At 35.3% G+C, this 20,398-nt stretch overlaps 1 protein-coding gene across 5 annotated transcripts in view; it reads left to right on the top strand.

The window, feature by feature from the left end:
- The window catches only part of CTNNA2 (catenin alpha 2), a 468,162-nt gene that overhangs the window by 357,821 nt on the left and 89,943 nt on the right, over window positions 1-20,398 (top strand). For all 5 annotated transcript variants that reach the window (XM_068679577.1, XM_068679580.1, XM_068679578.1 and 2 more), the window contains 2 exons: window positions 884-964; window positions 14,860-15,012. In XM_068679577.1, the coding sequence (XP_068535678.1) occupies window positions 884-964; window positions 14,860-15,012 (234 nt within the window). The remainder of the gene's footprint in view (window positions 1-883; window positions 965-14,859; window positions 15,013-20,398) is intronic.

The raw sequence follows: 20,398 nt of genomic DNA on the forward strand, positions 1-20,398 counted from the left end.
ATGCTATTAGGCTCGGTTGGAAATAGAAAATCGCTCTTAATCATATGCAAGGAACAATTCTAAATAGGAGCATTTGAAAACACCATTGGGAATGAAAGAGTCCAGCCAGAAAGAATAGAAGATCATTTTGATTCTTGATGAAAAGCTATCAAACAGAGTTCAATGTGGTAAGGGATGTGACAAATCTTTAGAGAGGCAGTCTTCTTTTAAAAGAAAGGTAATGCAGCTGACAAAGTCACTTAATGCTTTTTGTACCACGGAACCTAAAAGAATGTGTTCTTTTTTTCAGTGGTTATGAGCCACAGAAAGCTTCCCCCTCCCACTCTCCCTCTCCCCCTTTTTAATCTATGTGAGGATTTTTGCTTTGAGACTTCCTGCAGGAAACTGTTTTAAGTGGAAGTCTTCTTTATACTGCACCTAATGTCTGCCAATATGATTCCTGTTACAGGCGTAAGGACCATTTTCCTTCTGTCCTCAAGCTGTGTTGCTGCTTATTATCATGTTTAACATTCCCAGTGCCTGGCAGGATAGAGATTAGAAGCTCTTAATATTCGCTTTATAGTGAAAGGTCTTGCCAGATTTTTGGAGCATGGGCTATAATATATGCACATAATTTATTGTTGGAAAAGTTCTGAACTCTCCAGTGAGTCACCTTAATCTTTCTTCTTATCATTTTAGGTTTGTTTTAAAATAATCTGCCATGCTCCCCCCTACACACACACACACGCATAAACATATTTAAAATATTGCATTGGAAATAACAACTTGATGGAAGCAAACAAAAAGAGATGCAGAGATTTCCTTTGACAAACTTGAACTGTTTAAAGAAAAAAATATATTTGTGGACTGCTTTTCTTTAACTCCAATATTTCATTTTTAACAGACTGGACGGAAGGAGAAGGGGGACCCACTCAACATTGCTATTGACAAGATGACCAAGAAAACACGAGACCTTCGAAGACAGGTAATTTAAGCTTTTGGTAATGCTTCTTGAATTTCCAAGGAATTCGTTGCTTTTCAACTTCAGGCTGATTTTGCCACTTGGAGAAGCGTAAAGAATTTGTGGCCTTATTTAGATATGTCGCTACATTGCACTTGACATTAAACAAAGTACTAGTGTTTCCTTAGCCAAAAAAAAAAAAAAAAAAAAAGGAGACTGGAACGTATTCCAAATTTAACACCCAATGGTCTTAATATGTGGGAGGATAGGCAGATTGGCCAGACCTTCACTGCCTTTGCAGCCCAGAATCCCCAGTCATAAAAACAGTGGCATATGTACTTATTTGTATTTATATGAATACTCTCAATGAAATAACAAGAATAATTAGCGGAATATGAAAATGCTTGTAAGAACAAAATATTTTCAAAAACTTTGAAGTTACCACATTAAATGAAGATCCTATGAAGATAGGGAGAATGCTGATGCATAACTGTTATGCATAGTTTACATTTCCTTATATTACTTTTAGCTTTGTGGCTGGTAATAAGGGTGGAAGATTTGTCATGAGACAAGTCTTGAGATGGAAAAGAAGGGAGACTGGAAAAGAAATAAAAGAAATACTCTTTTTGTTTACATTTTCAAATTGGAAAGTTGGAAATACTTCATCTTTTTACCACTTTTTTTCTACTTTTGAGAAGATCCCAGTTCTGCATTTTCTGTTAAAATATCACTACCTAACCAATCAAATCTTTACCCTATGGAAATGATCTAAAATCTACAAATCTGCAAGACAAGTAAGGACTTAAATGTACTTTCAGATACCTATTTGCAACTCGATAGTTTCGGAAAGACACACTTTAAAAACAATGCTCTTCTCTTTTTCAACTCTTCCTGAAGTATCAGAGAATGTGTTTTGAGGATAATATTCTCAGAGCTTATTTCTCTAAAAAATATAAATTTTGCAGTGGACTTACAGACAATATGAATCATCTACTCCCCTCTATGAAGCCTAGCATCACATCTGTTGTTCAACTAATGACAGAAGAAAGATCTCCGCTGTTCTGACCTCCAAATTTGCAGGATCCTAGGTTCTGCAGTGGAGTTTGTACCATGTGTTGCCTCCCACCTCTGTTCTTATTGCTTAAAGGAAGTAGCAGACTAACACATGAGTTACTGTTCTGTGTGAGGTTCTCAGCAGTTGCCTGAATTACTCATCTCTAAAGCCAAATTTACTCTGAAACGTGATTAAAAAATGGCACCTTTCTCAATAAACTCTGTTTCTCATGTATATTCAGCCCCATGGGTGTTGAATTCAATCACAAAAAAGTTGAAACTCTGTATGTGGGTAAAGTGAAGCACATACATAAATAGATTCCTGCATAGATATGAAGCTTTTAATATAGTTTCTGGTATTTATGACTGTTAATCACATAGGTATAATGTTTATTAAATTGTGACAGTTGCTAGTAAAGATCAGATCCTAACTGCACTAGGTGTTACTTAAGCATACAGGAAGACAAAGTCTCTGCTTTCAACAATGTATATTCAGACTATGAATCAGTGTACTTTAGAATCAAAATCTAGATTCTGCTTCATCCTATGCATAATCAAGAGGATGAAATGTTCATATGTCTACCGAGACCTGCCTATACATCCCCTGCTAAATTTCACAATATGTGGCTGTCACTGAGGACTTAGGGGAGAAAGGATCAAAGATTAAGAAGAAATGAACCACAGCTGAGATTGCAGTGTTACACTCTTTCAGTCTTTCAATTTTGGGCTTAATCATGTAAGAGACAACCAACCTCGAATATCATAAAGCCTTTTGTTTTTAATGAATACATTTTAAACCAGACTTGTTGATCAGATTTATGAAGCTGACCACCATAAAATTGGACAATCTACAAAATATGTTTTGGCAGTGATGAAGGTATATATATATCTAATTTGGTAGTCAGGTTCCCTTGCTAGTCTTCAGTAGTCAACTATCCAAGACTGTTTTTTCTTTCCCTCCCTATGTTACTTAGCTCTTTATTTCTAAGATTTTATTTCATTATCTACATAAAATGCAGCTATATGAAATTATTGTGATTGGGACACATGGCACTAAAATTCCATCTCACAATTTACAGACATATCAATATTTCCCATTCTGATGGAATTACAACTTTATCTCATCATTTAAACTTGCCTGGACAATGGAAAAGTATTATGGAGATCTAATTATATGTCTTAATATAAACTGCCAGTAAGAACATCAACCTAAGTCAGACTGAACAAGTTCTTGGAAGCAGACAAGTCTCACCAGTCCATAGGTTACTGCTGCCATTGCTTACTTTATTTTGAACAATTTGGAAAAAGCACAGAGTTCTGTGTATGATAACAAGTTGTGCCAGTTGGCAGGATTTTAGATCTTTTTTTTTTTTTTTTTCTTTTTCCTCACTTGTACGCTAGTCTGTTGTTAAAAAAACCACTAATGCAAAACCTAAAAGTTGAACAAAAACATCCTGCATTTTGTGGTACAGCAAGCTAGACTGGTGACAGCAGCAGGGTACTTGTCGATGCCAGTTATTTTGTGTGTTTATCTTATCCCCTTATGGAAAAAAAAAATACTGACCCCATACCAATATTAATACTAACCCCTTAAATACTACAGTTAATCATAAAGCAGCATGCACACTCTTTTTCAAGCACTGCAGCTCTGCGGTGACATTGAAGCAGAGATAAGCGGGAAGGACACACCAAAGAATTTGGCTAAGACACAAACCGGATGCACAGCGAGGACCAACATGGTCTATAGATCATCTGGAGATGTATGAGCAAGGCACCAGCTGTTCTGCTGTCACCACCACTGGTGTCCCACCTGTTAGTGCCACTGTCTCCTGCCCTGCTGCTGTCATCTCTTTCTACATGCCCTGTTCCAGTTCATCAGCTGAGCTTGTTCAATCTGTGTTAGCCAGTCAGTTTCCCCACAAGGTATAATAACCAAAACCATTAGTTTTCTCTTAAAGAGCAGGTATCTGTACTGCTATTAATTCTAACAGTGCGGCCTGTCTTCAGTATTCTATACAGTAGATTAAAATCAAGTAATTCCTCATTTTTGTCCATTCAAGCCAGACTAATGCTTCATCTGCCTCCAAGAGGAGGGAATTGTAGAGAGAAAGGAAGATTTTTTTACCAGCAATTCTCAGCTTAACTGGAAGCGTTGCTCTCATGTACCTGTTAAGGGCAATTCATCAACTTCCTGCATCTTTAGTTTTATATTATTATTAAAGGTAGTTACAAATACTTTATGAAGTAAATACTCAATACAAAATTTTATCTTTCTTTAAAGCTCACATGATTTTATGACTTGAAAAGACTATTGAAAAGCCACATCTGTTTTTTTTTTCCAATAGTTCCAAATTTTCATTTTGGAAGGTAGTAGATTGCTTTAGTTTTCATTACAAATTTGAACATATAAAAAAATATTGAAAAATTGAAAAGAAAATTTTAAAAATTTCAATAAAGTTCTTTGTTTTCATTTTTTTTTTTATCATTTAGCATTTTGAAATTTCCAGGTTTCATTCCAAAGTAGAACAAGGAAAAAAATAGTATTAAAGTAGGACTTCTGGCTCCTGTTGCAGTTTTAGGCAGCAAACAATTATAATAAAATATATATTTAAGAATTGTGAAGTGGAAAGTTCAGAAATGACTACATTTTGATGAATACATTTGGTACTTTGAATATTTAGACTGATGTGCTGCACTTTTGTTTTAATGTAGCAGTTATGTAAAATAAGTTAATGCTATTGTTTAATACTTATGTGTGCAGTATCAAAAGGTAGATTTTACCATCTGATAAATGACATAAGGTATGCATCCTTGGGAGCAATCCTGTTTCTGTTGGGCTATAGTACCCCACAACACCACAAAAACAAACAAATAAACAAAAAATTGAGTAATATCAAAATTTTTATTAGTAGTTGCATACAGATAGTAGCTAGAATGGTGATTTTATGTATGGAAAACTTTCGTTATTTCTTGAAATACCCATGCTTGTTTTCATGGTTGTATGAATTCTTGGAAGCAGACAAGTCTCACCAGCACATAGCTTACTGCTGCTGTTCTTCACACTCATCTCTGAAGCAAAACATTCCAAATTAGCATTTCTTTTTAGCAAAAAATTCTTCTTCTCGGATTGTCTTTTCCAGACAACAGCCTGCAAGCCTCTGAGGAATACATATTTTGTAGACACAGGACTGAAAAAAAAATAAATTGAGAACAACTGACTTAATGAAGACTTGTTTTCTGTACAATTGTGTTGTCAGTATTGGTCTTCTTACAAATAGAATCTCAGGTCTTCCCTTATGATCTCTGATTTTCGTAATTTTTTTTTTTTTTATCTTCTCATATCCACCCCTCTCTTCTCTGCTGCTACCTCTTCTACAGTAGCTCCATTGTTACTCTGGGCTGGCAGGTAAAATTCGGGAAGAACTGATGCTGATCCTGGCACCCACTGTGCCGAGAGGCCAGCTGGTACCTGTGGGGTGGCTGACCAGCTGGCATCTGTGTTGGTACACTGGCCAGCCAGCTACCGACTTCACATTACAAATTTCCCTACACGATTGGTCATTTACATTAATTGGGCTACACTGTGCCCTTATGTACACCTTTGTAAGATACTTGGTGGACTACAGACATGGTATTCATTAGTTATCAGCCATATTCTCCAGCTCACTTCCCTTCAACTGCATAATTACAGTTAATATACTCCTTAACTCTTAGTCCTAGACAGTATTGTTTCAGTAACTATACTCAGCTGAAAGTCAAACTTTTAAAAGAGTAAAGGTAGATGAGGAAAATACCTCCTGTAATTTATTCATGCAAATTTGGTAAAAGGTCTTGAAGAGAACTTCTTGATCATAGTCAACTTTTATTTACTTAATAGGTTTCTGAAAGTACTCACAGTTTTGTGTACTTTCTTCAATATGAGTTACAACGATTTGAATTAGATAATAGGCTTCATAATGTGCTTAGCAGTATTTGTCATATCTTTTTTTTTCTAGCTCTTGAGAGGCAGCCTATCTCCATTTGCTCTTTATGTTGGTCTTTTCCACTTAAATTCAGTTGTATCACTGCTGTTTATGAATGCTATTTGTGGTTAAAAAAATAAAATTGTTTAGTACTTTGGAACCTGCCAAAAATTGATGTAGACTCCAGAGGGGTTCTCAGAATAAAAAAAAGCATGAGTATTAGCTCATGCAATTAGACTAAAGGGACACCTAAAACTGAAAAACCGTGTTCTGTTGGAACAGGTTTTATCGCATCTAACCCATACAATGGAAAGTATATCATGAATAGACATTTATATAATGTTTTCAGTATGTGGACTTAAACTCTCTCTATCTTCAAGTATGTGCATAGATTGCTTCTTTACAGTATGTAAAAACTATGAAGAAAACACAGGACCCCTCCAAAAGTGGAAATTGTATCACGATCATTTTACTGACAAGCTGCCATCTCAGATACAAACTTGATGACTTGTGAAGTGCTGTAGGGAGGGCCAGCTGCACCTAAAAATGAAATCTTGCTGTCCTGAATCACGATTTACTGATTTAAATTATTTATCTGTCCTCTCCCCCTTCCAAATGAAGACATGAAAGAGTTACTGTCCAGTCCTCAGAAGAATAATCTGAAACACGGAAAAGTAAAGATGCTTCTGAAGGTGAAGCTTCCTCAATTTAGATATTCTATTGTATCAGCTTTAAAGGCAGACCGCGTCTATACATTAAGATAAAACCCAAGGGAAGTGTGAGTGCTTAGGAAGCAAAATAAAACTAGGAGCTTCAGAAGAACACAGTGAACCCAGTTCTAATCAAATTTATTAGATAACCAATTCCTTTCAGCTCGTTTCAGGAGCTAAGCAGCACACCCAAATAAAAAAAATTCAAATTGGGAGGAAAAAGAAATAAAAGCAACCTGGAACCCCTGAGGGTTCATAGCAGCTGGTGTCAAGTGTGGGAACTGAGTGATAATACAATCAACTGGGAGAATTCACCTTCAGGTTTGGGGGGTTTTAAGGATGTACTTTGGAAAAGCTGTTTTCTTCATATATAGGGAGTCATGAGAAAACTGCTTCCTAATTTACATGCCCCAAAGACAGGGGCTTAAAGGTAGGTTGTATAGGTAATCCTTTGACTTCTACGCTGTAGAGACAGTCAACACTGCAGCAATAGACTCGTGTCTGGGAGGGCTGGAGAGGGGAGTTCTCTCATTACCATAAAAGTAGGTTTTGTGTGTCCTTTGTTGCAGACAAGAGGGCACCGTTTAAGGTTATAAATCCTGAAGGTGTCTCTATTAATTCATATAATTTAAGGAGAGTTAAAAACAGAGAGAGAGGGGGTCATGGACCTTACCTAGCTCATGTAGCGCAGTGAGAATTTTTTAAGAGAGTTTATACAGAGTTTTGAAGATGCAAAACGTCATGCAAGTGTGAAGTAGCAGCAGAATATCCAAGAGGGTTGTAACTTCAAATTTAGTCTCGCATGAATATTTACTAAAGATTTATTTTGTGAAGACAAAGTTGAAGCAAGGTCATGCTTAAATAGACGATCCACAGGAGTCTTGCTAAGTTTGTGCTATATTACCAAAGATGAGGTATGGGTTGTTCCCAAGGGAATGTGGAGCGTGATTGGTGATATTGCCTCATTCTGTCGCATGAAAATGCTCCTTGACAAAATGTTGGCATTTTTTTAAGGTGAGCCAGCCATAAGTCAGTCTGAATGTCTTTGAACCTAAGGCCACCTGCAGCATCAGCCCTTGCTCATTAGAAACTCATCACCTCTTCGTTGTTGCTTAATAGGTTATGTTTTCACCTGCAGTGACTTTAGTGCTCTTGATTATGGAAATCTGGAAGCTGTCTTTCTGAAAGCCGTCTATCAAATGCTAATACAGATTTATTTCTGTGCCAGCGCTACGTTTAGTGCTTGCATTCATTTAATGTGGGTGCGCTGCATTGCGTGTATGTCAGTACGTTTTTACTGTGTTTCCCTGTCAGCTTGTACAAAGGTATTAGACAGCGATCTTGTGTAATGCTGTGTTGTACAGCAGAGATAGTAATGCTCCATTTGATAAAGTCCTTTACTCTTTCAGCTTCCACTGAATTTATAGCCAATCCTAAAAGCAATGGAAATAGTCAAAACCTCTGAATTTCACCAGCTTGGACTGAAAGCCCACTGGCATGCTGTTAAATACTGCATCCTCGGTTTGTCTGCTCCTATCTGATAGACTCTGTGGTGTATTTACTTTCAGAAAGGAATTTTAGAAAAAAAAAAAAAATCTGATATGAAAAAATAGAGGCAATGAACTATCACTTAATCATGATTTTGACTTGAACTTATTTGAATGTATGCATCCCTCAAAATCTACTTCTTCTAGATGTTTATCACTGTGACATTGAGGTTTTTATGGTGCTCTGAAGTGCTTCAGAGGAAATGGAGAGTGTTTTAATACTGCTGATTTACTCTTTCAGGTCTGCAGTAATTTCCTTACAGCCTAATTGTAAGGCTGAGTTTAATTTACTCTACACATAATGTTTACTGATGCACATATGGTGCCATATTTCAGGAAACTATACCCATATCAGGTAGTTTTGTGCAAGGCTACAGTGTGTAATATTTCCATCAAATGAAGACAATTTTCATCTGCAACGGAATGCTTGTGATGGATTATTTTTGTCTGGCAAAATCCAAAGAATGTGGTACCTATAGCTTTTCTTGCTTTCTGTAATAGGGTCTGATTTATTTATTTTTTTCCCCTCTGAGTGATGTTGCCAGTACAAAGAGTTGACTTTCAAAGCGGCTGATAAAGAATTACGAGCCAAAATTCAGTGACAAAATATATTGTCTATGCGTAGATCACTGCACATAGTTCATCTATTATTCCACAAATAATGAGTCTTCCTAAAAATTCACATGCTTCAAGAGATCTTTGTACTCAGTCCAGGAACTTTAGAAGCTACCTACCCCTGTAATCACTGCAGAGAAACAAGTACGGCATATGTCATTAAAAAGAGTTTTAAAAACACTTATAAAAGTGAGAGATGCTCAACAGAAGTGTATAATGTTGCTTCATTCCTCCCACCCCCCCCCAAAAAAAATCAGAGAAGATTGTATTGATGATAGTTTTACATAAAAGCTTTAACTGTTTTGCGGTGTCAGCCAGAGAATGACCTGTAGTCACATTAGCTAACAAAACTCAGAGAAGCTTGTGTTCATAAAGATAGCTTCAAATTTTGATGTCCATTATCAGTAATGCAGTAGCAGGAGAAAGGGAGCAGTATAAATGGAGTGAAAAACGTAGTCCCTTTCCAAAGACTTTTAAAATTCTGTCTTTTTAATGGATTTATGAGCAATGGTAAGGAGTACGTAGAATTTAATTTGCAAATGGGATTTCAGTGTTTCAGTTGCTTCTTAATTGACATTTTGTTCAGTAACATCATTTCTTAAGCATTTTAAAGTGTCTTTAGTGTTGCTTGCTACTATACAAATAGAAATACTAGCAGCTGTGTCTTCAGTTTCTGCTTTGTAGAAATTACCACAAGGAAATTACAAAAACAAATACCCGAAACAAGCAAACAAAAACAAAACAAAAAGCACACACACAGGAAAAGCAAACAAACAAACAAACAAAAAAAATAGGCTGGGATACCCTGCAGTAAGAGCTTTTTTTGAAAGGGATGGATGGTAATTGCTAATATCAAATGCCATCTCTGCCCATAAGGTGGGATCAGTTTTTGAATTTGAGTGACTCTTGGGAAGGATGATGGGAAATCTATTTTTCAGAATGCTGTCAGTTTTTAATCTTTTTTCAGCCATTACATGCAGATCCAGTATACACATCTAACAAAGACAGCGGTCATAAGCTCTCACTGTAGCTAAATTTCTAGTTCTTAGAGAAGCTAATGATATATAATATTTAGTATGGCAGCCTGTTTGTTCAGCTGGGGTAGATGGGAATGCAAGTGTGACACATAACACTTACTGTTTACCCTTTAAAGCTTGTTAGATTTGACTGTTTCTGAGAGAAGTTACTATGTATGCTTATCATGGCAAGGATTAACTAAATAAAGAGATTCTGTAGGCAAATTCCTTCCCTTTTGTGACTAAATAGCTATTTCACTCCCCTGGATTATTTTGACTTCACTGATGCTTCACTTGTGTACACATAATAAATAAATAATAAATAAAGTTGTGAAATCAATGGGGAATACGTATTTAAGTAATTGAGGTCTTCTGTTGTTTTGACCATGTGCTATACTGAGAATTCCTTTGTAATGACCAATGACTAGGAGAAATGTTTTCTTTCCTGTCTTGCTCTTTCAAATTTCTGCTGAAAGCTAGTCATTTGAAGTTGCTTTTCATTAGTAAATTCATCCCCAGTCTTTCTGTGACTATGAAAGTTTCTCTTTAGAAAGAATAAAAACATGTAGAGAATTACAGACAGACTTTATATTTCTTCTTCTTAACTTTTTTTTTTTTTTGTAGACTCAAATCTCAAAATATTTTATGTAGTATATTCCAGAAATCTGTGACTTAGGTGTCCATGCATATGTGCTTTAAATTGTTAATCTTTTTGCTGTTTAGTCTACGAAGACAAAATTAACATTATTAGCATCCACATCTCCCCAGAGTTCCCATTTTTTGTTCATGTATTCATAGGCTGAAGTGTGCAGATTTGACTGAGACTTTCTTTTTAGCATTATATTGCAGCAGCTTCTAATGGCCACTGTCTCATTCTGCTGCTCTCAGTTTCACAAAATGTTGGAGAAGACACACTGGAGAAGATTTTCATCTCTTTCAATTTAATTAATACCTGTATGGCAGTGCTTTGCAGCTACAAATTGTTCAGAGCTGGATTCAGGCTGTAATGCACGTTAAACAGAAAATGGTGAATAAGGTGGTCATTGGTAAACTTTTGTTACAGATAGCTTTATACTGCCAGTCTTTATAAAGTTTAACAATCTGTTAGAGTCATTAATCTCCTGCTGTGACATTACCTTCCTGTGTCAGGATTAGACATTTAATTCTCTACCAGACCGTAAGTAGCACTGAGACATTTTGGTTCTAAAATTGTTATATAGCCATGGAGAACATCATTTCAGTGGGCAGGTTAACCTCTTTGAGCTCAATTATAGCTGTGAATTGACAATGATAAAACAGCCCTAAATAGTGCTTAGAACAGTAGAACACGGTGCTATCAAAAACAGCAACTGACTCCGTGCACCATAAACTGACTAAATTGACTGAACTGGAAAGACGTAAAAGCTGCCTTCAACGCTCATACTTTTAAAAGTATTTGCAGGTCTTGATGTTTCCCTTTTATATTCTTGTGCTCATCTGGCCAATTTATTATTCTTTTAGCTGTATGTTAATTAAGTTTTATCCATGACAAAAATAATTAAGCAGACCTTTATTTGTTTTCTCTAACAGCGAATTTCATCTAGTAGAAACCGTCTACACTTTGAAGCTACCTCTAAAGTAAAATTCAATAGGGGAAAAAATATAAACTATTGCCTTGTGAGTAATAGTATTTGTCATAATATTTACGTTGGAATGCAGGGTAAATTAAGGAATCACAAAGACATTTGCTAATGTACACATTTGCAAAAGATCTCATGCTGTTTTTAGAGTAAAACTTGACCTTTTTAGCTGCATATTTTATGACCATTTAAATTCAGGTCACAGACTTCTCCCATTCCCTTCTGAGCTGATGTCAGTCGTATGAAACCATAAAATCTCTGGATACATAAGCCATCGCTTTGGCTGGACTTTGTTGCAGTATACCAAAGAACGTACAAGATTAGTTTTCCAGTAGTTATTTACTTTGATGAATAGCCCTAATTGGATCAAATAGACTGGTAATGCTTAGCTAATACCTTTAAATGTCTTGTCTTGTGCAATTAATATTACCTTGTCATGTATCCATTTGAGCTATTGGATGAATGTCTTGTGTTCATACTCCTGTCACATCTAATAAATGATTTTGTCAAGTCATTCTTTATAGTCTGTGGTGATGGATAGCAAAATTTGTGGTCTCTTGCATATATAAAAAGCATTAAGTATACCTTTCAACTTCAATGCGAGGATGTCCTAAAACTCAGATAACCGACTGCTAAAGAAATGATAATGCCTGTTTACAGGAGGGTTCAGGGATGTGCTGCTGCTGAAATCTACGAATAACACAGTGTATGAAAATAGGATTTGTTAATTTTTTTATTTATCAAACCTCTGACAGACAGAATTCAGGATTTTTTTTTCAAGTGCTGGGACTATGAACTGCAGAAAGCAATATACAGTTGCCATTACAAATAGGATATTCATTTTGATTCAGATACAACTCTGCTGCATATTTACAATGGTAAGCCCCAAATTGCTGCTTAGCTGATGCTTGAACCGTCCTTTTTATTGACTTCTAATGTGTGATTTTAATACCAATGAACATAAGCTGTGTGTTTAAACATCCTGAAACTTTTCTTAGGGTTTCAGTGGGCACATTCTTATAATCAGATCTATAATAGCACATTAACCTTGATTAAAAATTGAATTGCTTCTTCATTTAACTCAACCCTTTGAAACATTATCCCATAAAGAGTAAACAGAAAAAATGTTAATGTTCATTTAAGATTTAAAGTAGTTTTTTAGACAGTGAAGTTAACTGTAGTTTTTATTGACACTCATATTGAACTGCAGCAAATAGATTTATTTTACTTTTTTTTTTTTTTTCTTTTTCCTGAGAATAAGACAGCATATGGGATTTTTTTTAAAACCACTGTGTGTTCATTTGGAAATACTAAAATTTAGTCTATTTCAATATGCTGGACTTCAAAAAGTCTAACTGTACATACTAAGCTGAGGTATTCCACTTAGGAGCAGAATTTCTCAGTAAGAGATGGGAGATAACTATCTGCAGAAGGTGATTAAGCAAACTTGAGACAAAGCCTTTCTGGCATCATTTCCATTGGCTACATATGATGCCCTTATTTGTACTAGGGAAGGACAGATATGTGGAGTGATTAGAAATCTGGCCATATTGCAGCTTAGGTTTCACAGCATTATGCTGTTTGCAGTGTTTTCTGAAACTTGACATTTTAGTGTGCGCATGTGTATGTACCTATATAAATATATACATTTTTGGCAATGCTGTGGTATGTTTGGAGTAATATTGGTATCTATATATGCATTGGTACCTATGAAAACTATTAATGATTTGGGATCTCGTTGTGTTAGATGCTGTACAACTGGACCCAAAGGACAGTCTGAAATATTTCAAAATAAGCATAAAAGAAGAGTTAGGAAGTGAATATTAATGGGTTTAGAGGAAAAGAGAGTACAAGGTGACAATGTGATAAGTTGTAGCTACAATACAGCAGCTTCCAACTCTTGGCAGGTCTCTCTGATGCTTTCATCCTTTTTTTAAAAAAAAATTTCCATTCAGTACTCTTTATATGTAGCTATTATGTGTTAGCTATTCTGAGTACCTTTAATCATTTTGGAAGTAGAAAAATACTTTTCCAGAATTAACTTTTAATGGGAATTAAGAATTGCTGTTCTTAATGCACCAGTTGCTTTAACTGTAATTTAAGTAAAAGGAATATCTCATGCAAACATAGGTATGTTTAAAACTCTTTTGTTTTGCTGCTTGTTTTTAGTGTACTACTAAGGGGTTGAATGGAAATATTCAAAGTAGGCTTTTTCTTTATTGAAATACAGTTGACAAGTGATGCTGTCAAACTCCAAATGCATCTTCTATCATGTATTTATAATGCCTAACAACGTAACAGTTTTCAATATGATTGGGTGTTCGGGTGACACCTTGTCTAGATAAAGTTTTCTAGTCTGGACTACAAAATTACCTTGCCTGATCTAACTAAATGACTGATTTAAGGTTTAAGGAAACATGATTTAAGGAAACTTGTGGCTAACCTGATCTTTATGGTAAACAGCTCCCAGCTTATTATGTCTAAGTCCATTTTTATTATTATTATTATTTTTTTCCACTCTTAACAACCCAAAAGCGGAAGAAAATGTGCTAAAAACATTTCTGATCCATACTCCTATAGAGCAATTAATTTTCCAGAAAGAATTATTTAAGACTTTAGTTATCTTTCTGGATGTCTTTCAAATTTTAGTCAAGTTTGACATTAATTAGTAGTTATTGGTAAGGAAGAAAAGAAGTCAGTGACATCATTTTTACAGTAATACAGTTTCAAATGTTTATATTTTTTTATGTAATAACTGATGTTAAATCTTCAATAACTTATACAAGAAAAAAAAAAAAAAAAAAGAACCACCCTATAAATTATAGTACGTTTGCTAATCCTACCTAGAAAGTGCTTAGAAAGATTTCCTGTTTACACCTGCTGAAGGTATTTGAAAGAGTATGAAGTATAAGGCATGTGCTAAACTCATTACAGTGCACAATACTATTCAGTACAGGAATTAGAAGAGGCTTAGATATATTCAGGCTAATATTTTTAATGGTTGCTTGAAGTTAAGCTCCTTAATCCATATTTGGCTTTTAAGTGAGCTGAACTGTTTTTTAAAGTAGTGTGCAGCTTTCAATTCTCATCAATTTGCAATGTATTATGTGGGTAATCATCATCATCCCGGATAGATCCACTCAGTCCAGTGGGATGAGATGTGCGAGTCATCTTGAACTTCAGGAGGGTTTTGAAGATCTAGGCCCTTAACAGTTGGGTATTTGTATGCTTGCTGCAAGTGGATAGCTTGGAGTAATGAAGGATAAAAAGCCCAAACTCCCTTCCAATGCTGTGCGATGTGACACATCAATGCTCTGATATAACAGTCAATGAATACAGTGGGATTGTATATTTATAATTTTCCTTTTATTTACTGGTCTGTTTTCTTTTGTCACAGCTACGGAAGGCAGTAATGGATCATATATCGGATTCATTCCTGGAGACCAATGTGCCATTGCTTGTTCTCATTGAGGCTGCAAAAAGTGGTAATGAGAAAGAAGTGAAGGAGTATGCGCAGGTCTTCCGTGAGCACGCCAACAAGTTAGTTGAGGTAAGTGATGCTATTGATGCAGCTAGACTTCCATATCCTCTCTCTAGGAGAGACTAGGAAAGTGATCGATTAGCTGAAGAGTTAGAGGCAACACTTCTGTCCTAAAGGCTTCATGAGTTTGGGTTGACTCCATGCTGATAATTGCATAGCATGCATGGCACATGCATGACATATGCTGTATTTTTAGTAGATCATTAGAGCGATCAAGTGTGCTTAAAATGTATTTCTGGTATTTTGTTAAAAGTTGTGAGCAAGAAGAACTAAATTTCAGTTTAGCTTTACTAATAGTGTGATAGATTTTCATCTCTAAGTATAAATCCAAATAGATGCTTTAGAATACTGTATCAGCTACTGGCCAAAGGCAGCTCTAAGCTTAAGACCTGGATGTGCCAAACCAAAACAGGAAAAGGACATATAGAGAAGGTATAGTCTAAGACTGCTTACTTCTGGAAGGTATGTATTCTGTGTATGTATTTAGTATCATGTCTTTCTGAAGAGACCTGTTGTGTAAAGTCTACAAACAGTAAAGTCAAGGCTTCACGGATGGTACTGAAATAGCTCAACTCTACCTCAGGGAAAATAAAATATAATGATTGAAAGCTGGTTGCTCATTGAATGGCCTTTTAACAAAATGCTAATGTTTGCTGCAGTTTGCCCTCTGACAGTTTAAGAACTATGAAAAAGCCTGTATTTCTTGAAGACAAAAAAAAAAAAAAAAGCTAAGTGTTTGGTATTATGTGGCACTATTAACTTCTCTGTACTAGCATTATCTTGAAAAATCTGTAGCCACTTCATAGTATCTTTTCTCTTTAGCCATACTAATGGTTCTTTAGCTGACTGTGAGGGAAGGATATTAGGAATATTACTGATTTGACAGGCGTTGAGCTATACTTTTTAAACACTTATATTCCAAAAAAAGGCACTGTCCTAAATCTCTAGTACCAGAGCTCAAGTAAGGATTTTGTAGCTGTTGACTAAAATGTAGACGATTGGCCTTTAGATGTCTTGACCTGAAAACCTAATATTTTTCATCCATTTACATGTTCCAGACTACTAGAAGCAGATCAGTAATTGTCTTGTATGTCTCTGACATATGATACTAGACTGTTGTCCATATTCTTTTCCAAGGATATGTTCTTCTGGATAGACCTTAGTCTTTTATTTGTAAGGATATTTATGATTATGATGATGATTATTATTTTATTATTATTATGTCTAATGAAGTATCTTTAAAGAATAAGTTTCTAATGGAAATGGAATTTTGAAGCCTGAGTTTTAGGTTCTTCAGTGCACAAGAAAATAAATGTTTGGAATACATTTATGGCCCCTGTACACACAATTTTGCACTTAAAATAGTTTCATCATTTTTACTTAATGATGCACAATGGTATCTGAGCAGATGGGCTTCTGTGGTTTTGTGGGTCAAGTATTTTGCAGATCATAAAATGTGGTTTAAAGATGAGACATAATCAAGTGAATGTGGAACGAAAGATCCCTTCCCAGGCACGGGGCCAGAATTGCATGCTAATATATGCAAACACAATTCCACTGAAGTGCATGGAGTTGCACTTGCTTATGTTAGAGGAATTTGGCACCGCAAATCCAATACTCTGAAAGCTCTATAATATTAATCATTCATTTTAAAATCAGAATCTGAATTTTTTGGATGTCTTAGCAAGTTCAATTGAAATTCTGTCAAAAGGTCAGGAAAAATAACCTAAGTTTTAATACTTCTGCTTGTAAGAGCTGCATTTTTACTATTCTGAGAAGAAAAAAAAAAATCATAATATTTTATGAATTACAGGAGAGATTTTTATTTTTTTTTTTTGTATGGCCAATACATTGTCAAAAATATATGGTGTTAAAATGAGGCTTATGGAAACTAACTTCCTTATGTAGTCCATATTACAGAATACTTAAATCTCCCATTAAGAGTTCCTTTCATTATTTGTCTTCTCTTTCCCACTTCTTATCATAACAGTTTGTCTTCTGCTTTTCACTTGACTTGCTATGATATGCCTCATATCATTTGAGAATAATATTCTCATTTGAGAATAATAACTACAAAGATGAATTCTCATTTTTCTAGAACCAGATTTCTCTACAGGCTACGTCAGAAGTTCAGGGTATGTCATCCTATGAAACCTGAGGAACTTTATTTGTGGTACCAATGTTCAAAAACTTCTTTGTCTCACTCTCCCTCCAGAGTCCAAGAAGTCAGAGAACCTCAGGACTGAGAACAAACCTATCAGTGATGTGAATCACCCAAAATATCTCAGATTGTACCAATAAATAAACAAATATAAAGAAATTAGATGGTACTATTCCAGTCTTGGATGGCTGACCCTCCTTCCTCAAATCATATTTCAGCAGCCATCACTTAAATTTATGTTCTGAAACTGAAGTTAGAGAAATGATGGTGCCTTTCCACATCATGACCTTTATCTTATGAATCCATTCAATGTTTTTAAAATTTTTCTCTAATGACTGAAAATCAGTAAATGCCTGAGTTGTATTGCCAACTTCAAATGTGACCTTGGGAATTCATTTAACTTCTGTATCCAGGCATCTTCATTCGTAGCATAAGGTTAATGACAGATAATTCTAATACCTACCACACAATATACTTAGCTGATAAATCATCTCAGATTTATTCAATGCATCTATCAGCACTATATGGCAGCTAATTAATTAATTTTTATTATTCTGTTTAGTAAGACTTCTTAGGTTTAACTGTTACTCTGCTGGACTTTTAGTTGTTGTTTAACTGGTTGTTTGCATTTTTTTTATTATTATTTTTTTTTTAACATAACTCATTAAATCATTAGAGTCAATCAGTTTTTCTGGGAGATGAAATTCATCAGAAGTAGACTGTTTAAGAGCCATGATAGCAACCTGTTTACTTGCTTCCGATAGGAGACATCAACACGTTTGACTTTGAACTAATAACTGTGAAAATTCCGATTATAAAGCCTCCTAGCTGAAATAGTGGGTTGGATCAGGCTTTTCATCCTCACAACAAAGATTGAAAAAAGGTTCAATAGAGTTCTACTAATGATTTAAATGTGTTGGGTTTTTTTTTGATTGTTGTTGTTGTTATTGTTTGTTTGCTTGTTTGTTTTTTTAATATTCTCATACAAGAACAGCAAGGACTTCACTGTCCAGTGATTACTGAAGATACAGGACTTAGTCAGTTGTGTTTTTCTTGATTGAAACACCTCCAACAATTTGAATATTATCATCAGGGGGATTTTTGTTCTTTAGCAGGAAGTAATTCCAAACCAAGTCTGAAATTGCTAAAAATGGTCTTTTGAAAAGACAGTGTCCTATCAATTTTGCATGAATTGTTTTTACAAAGAATTTTATAGACCCTTTTATGTATCTATCAGATTTGTGTCATAGCAACTTAAAGGTTTCCAGGGATGCCCAAAAGAATCCAAGTTATATACTAAGAATATGTGGTAGTGGAAGAACTGTGTTAGGAAATGGTTTATGATGATTAAAATTTGATATAGTGCAAGCAAATCAATAAGATCACAAGGCTGGATAATAATTTGTAGCAGGTGAAACCTAACAGGAGCATTTCAGTTCCTGTTTGCTTTATAGTATCTTTGCCAGTTCAGCTTACAGGAATCTTTATTAACTTTCTCCTGACCATGCAGCTGTCATTTTGAAAAGGATACTGGGATTACTTTGGGGAGTTTAGAGTTGTATTTTTTCTTTAACAATGTCAAGGAAAAACAAAAGTTAGTGTTTGAACTCTTTGGTAAGGCACAATGCAAGCTACTCTTGCATTTTCCAAGAACTGCATTTGTATGTCCCCAGTTCAGACTGGCCGTATGTTTTTCCCATCATAAATATGGAACCAGGCTTGCACACTCAAGACAGGAGGGAAAAATAATTGCTAGCATGCACAGCACACAAAATGAGCATTTGAACCTGCTCAGTGACCTCTGCTTTCTTGATTTAGGAAGAGGGAGGGGGAGGGGGAGGAGGAAGATCATAAAAGAAAATTTTACTGTGTTGGACAACAGTGAATGTAGTCCTGATGTACATCAGCAGTAACAGAACTAAATTTAACCCAGTTGATGCAATCTTTTTGTTTGTTTGTTATTGGTGGTGGTGGTATTTTTTTTATTTATTTATTTATTTATTTATTTATTTATTTTTGATTGTAGACTTGCAGGTTCGATTTTAAGGTTCTAGACCTCATTTTTTTTTGTTGTTTTGCGAAGATTCTCAGGTTCTAGACTTGTAGGGCAAGGTTGTTATTTGGTGTGAATCTGCAATGCACATGAGATCAGTGTAGCTCTGCCAGTTTAGAGTGTGGCACTATAGCTCACTTCCAGGAGCTATGAGTGATCTTTATAAGCCAAACAAGAACAAAACCCAAACCTTTATTCTAACTTCATGAACTGAATTGGATTTTCATTTAGGACAGCCAAAACCTAGAGCAACAGGCTTAAGAAGAAAAGAATTGACTCATTTCTGAAACTTTTTGTTCAACACAGACTGTTTCTACATGATACATCTCATAAATACTGTCTATACTTGAAATGTTCTGTTATTTTTTTATGTATATATTTAACTGCACATCACTGCGTTATCAGAGTATACAACTAGCTTTTTGCTTCTGATATTGAAGAAAAAGTGTCAATATCCTTTCATATCTTCTATATCCAACTTCCATCATGAAAAATGTACACCTCTCTGGGATTCCTCTTGAAGACTGATTAGCTTTTATTCTGTTACTTTACTTGACATTAACTAAGCTAGATAAATAATACCGAGAAGATAGTAATCCTTGGTTCTAATGAAGGAATGTTAAGAAGGTCACAGATTAGTTTAATTCAAGCCCTTCAAGTTGAGAGGTTTTCTTTGGAATTAAAGCTGTGGAGTATCTCTATGTCCTAGTGTTTTCATCTGCTCATTTTAGTTTAAATTTCCATCTCAAGCCTTTCTTCCCTGTGTGGGCAACAGATGCTCTTTATTCCTAATAAACATCATGAATATATTCAAGATTGTTAAAACCATAAATCCAATTATCTGAAATGAGAGTATGAAAAGCTTGTAGTCTTTGTAGTTATATCTTCTGAGTCCCTGTTGCAGCTAGTAGTAGTCCATCTCTTCGCATTGGAGGTATACATCTTTAAGGCAAAAAGAACTAGAAGTCTTCCAGGATACCAGAAAGCTATGCCAATAGTAACCACTATTTTTTTATTTACAGTAGCCACTAGGTAAACTATATTGGTAGTCCACTGGGACCTGTACCAGTTTCTTCTTCTAGTTTCTAGATTAACACTGAGATGAAGTCACCTTACAGAAAAGGTGAGGCGTAGATAGAAACTGCTGTTCTGTGACTTTCCAAACCTCTTGTGTATCCGTC

This window comes from Anas acuta, chromosome 4 (assembly GCF_963932015.1).
Source record: "Anas acuta chromosome 4, bAnaAcu1.1, whole genome shotgun sequence".
In the NCBI taxonomy this organism is placed as follows: Eukaryota; Metazoa; Chordata; class Aves; order Anseriformes; family Anatidae; genus Anas; species Anas acuta.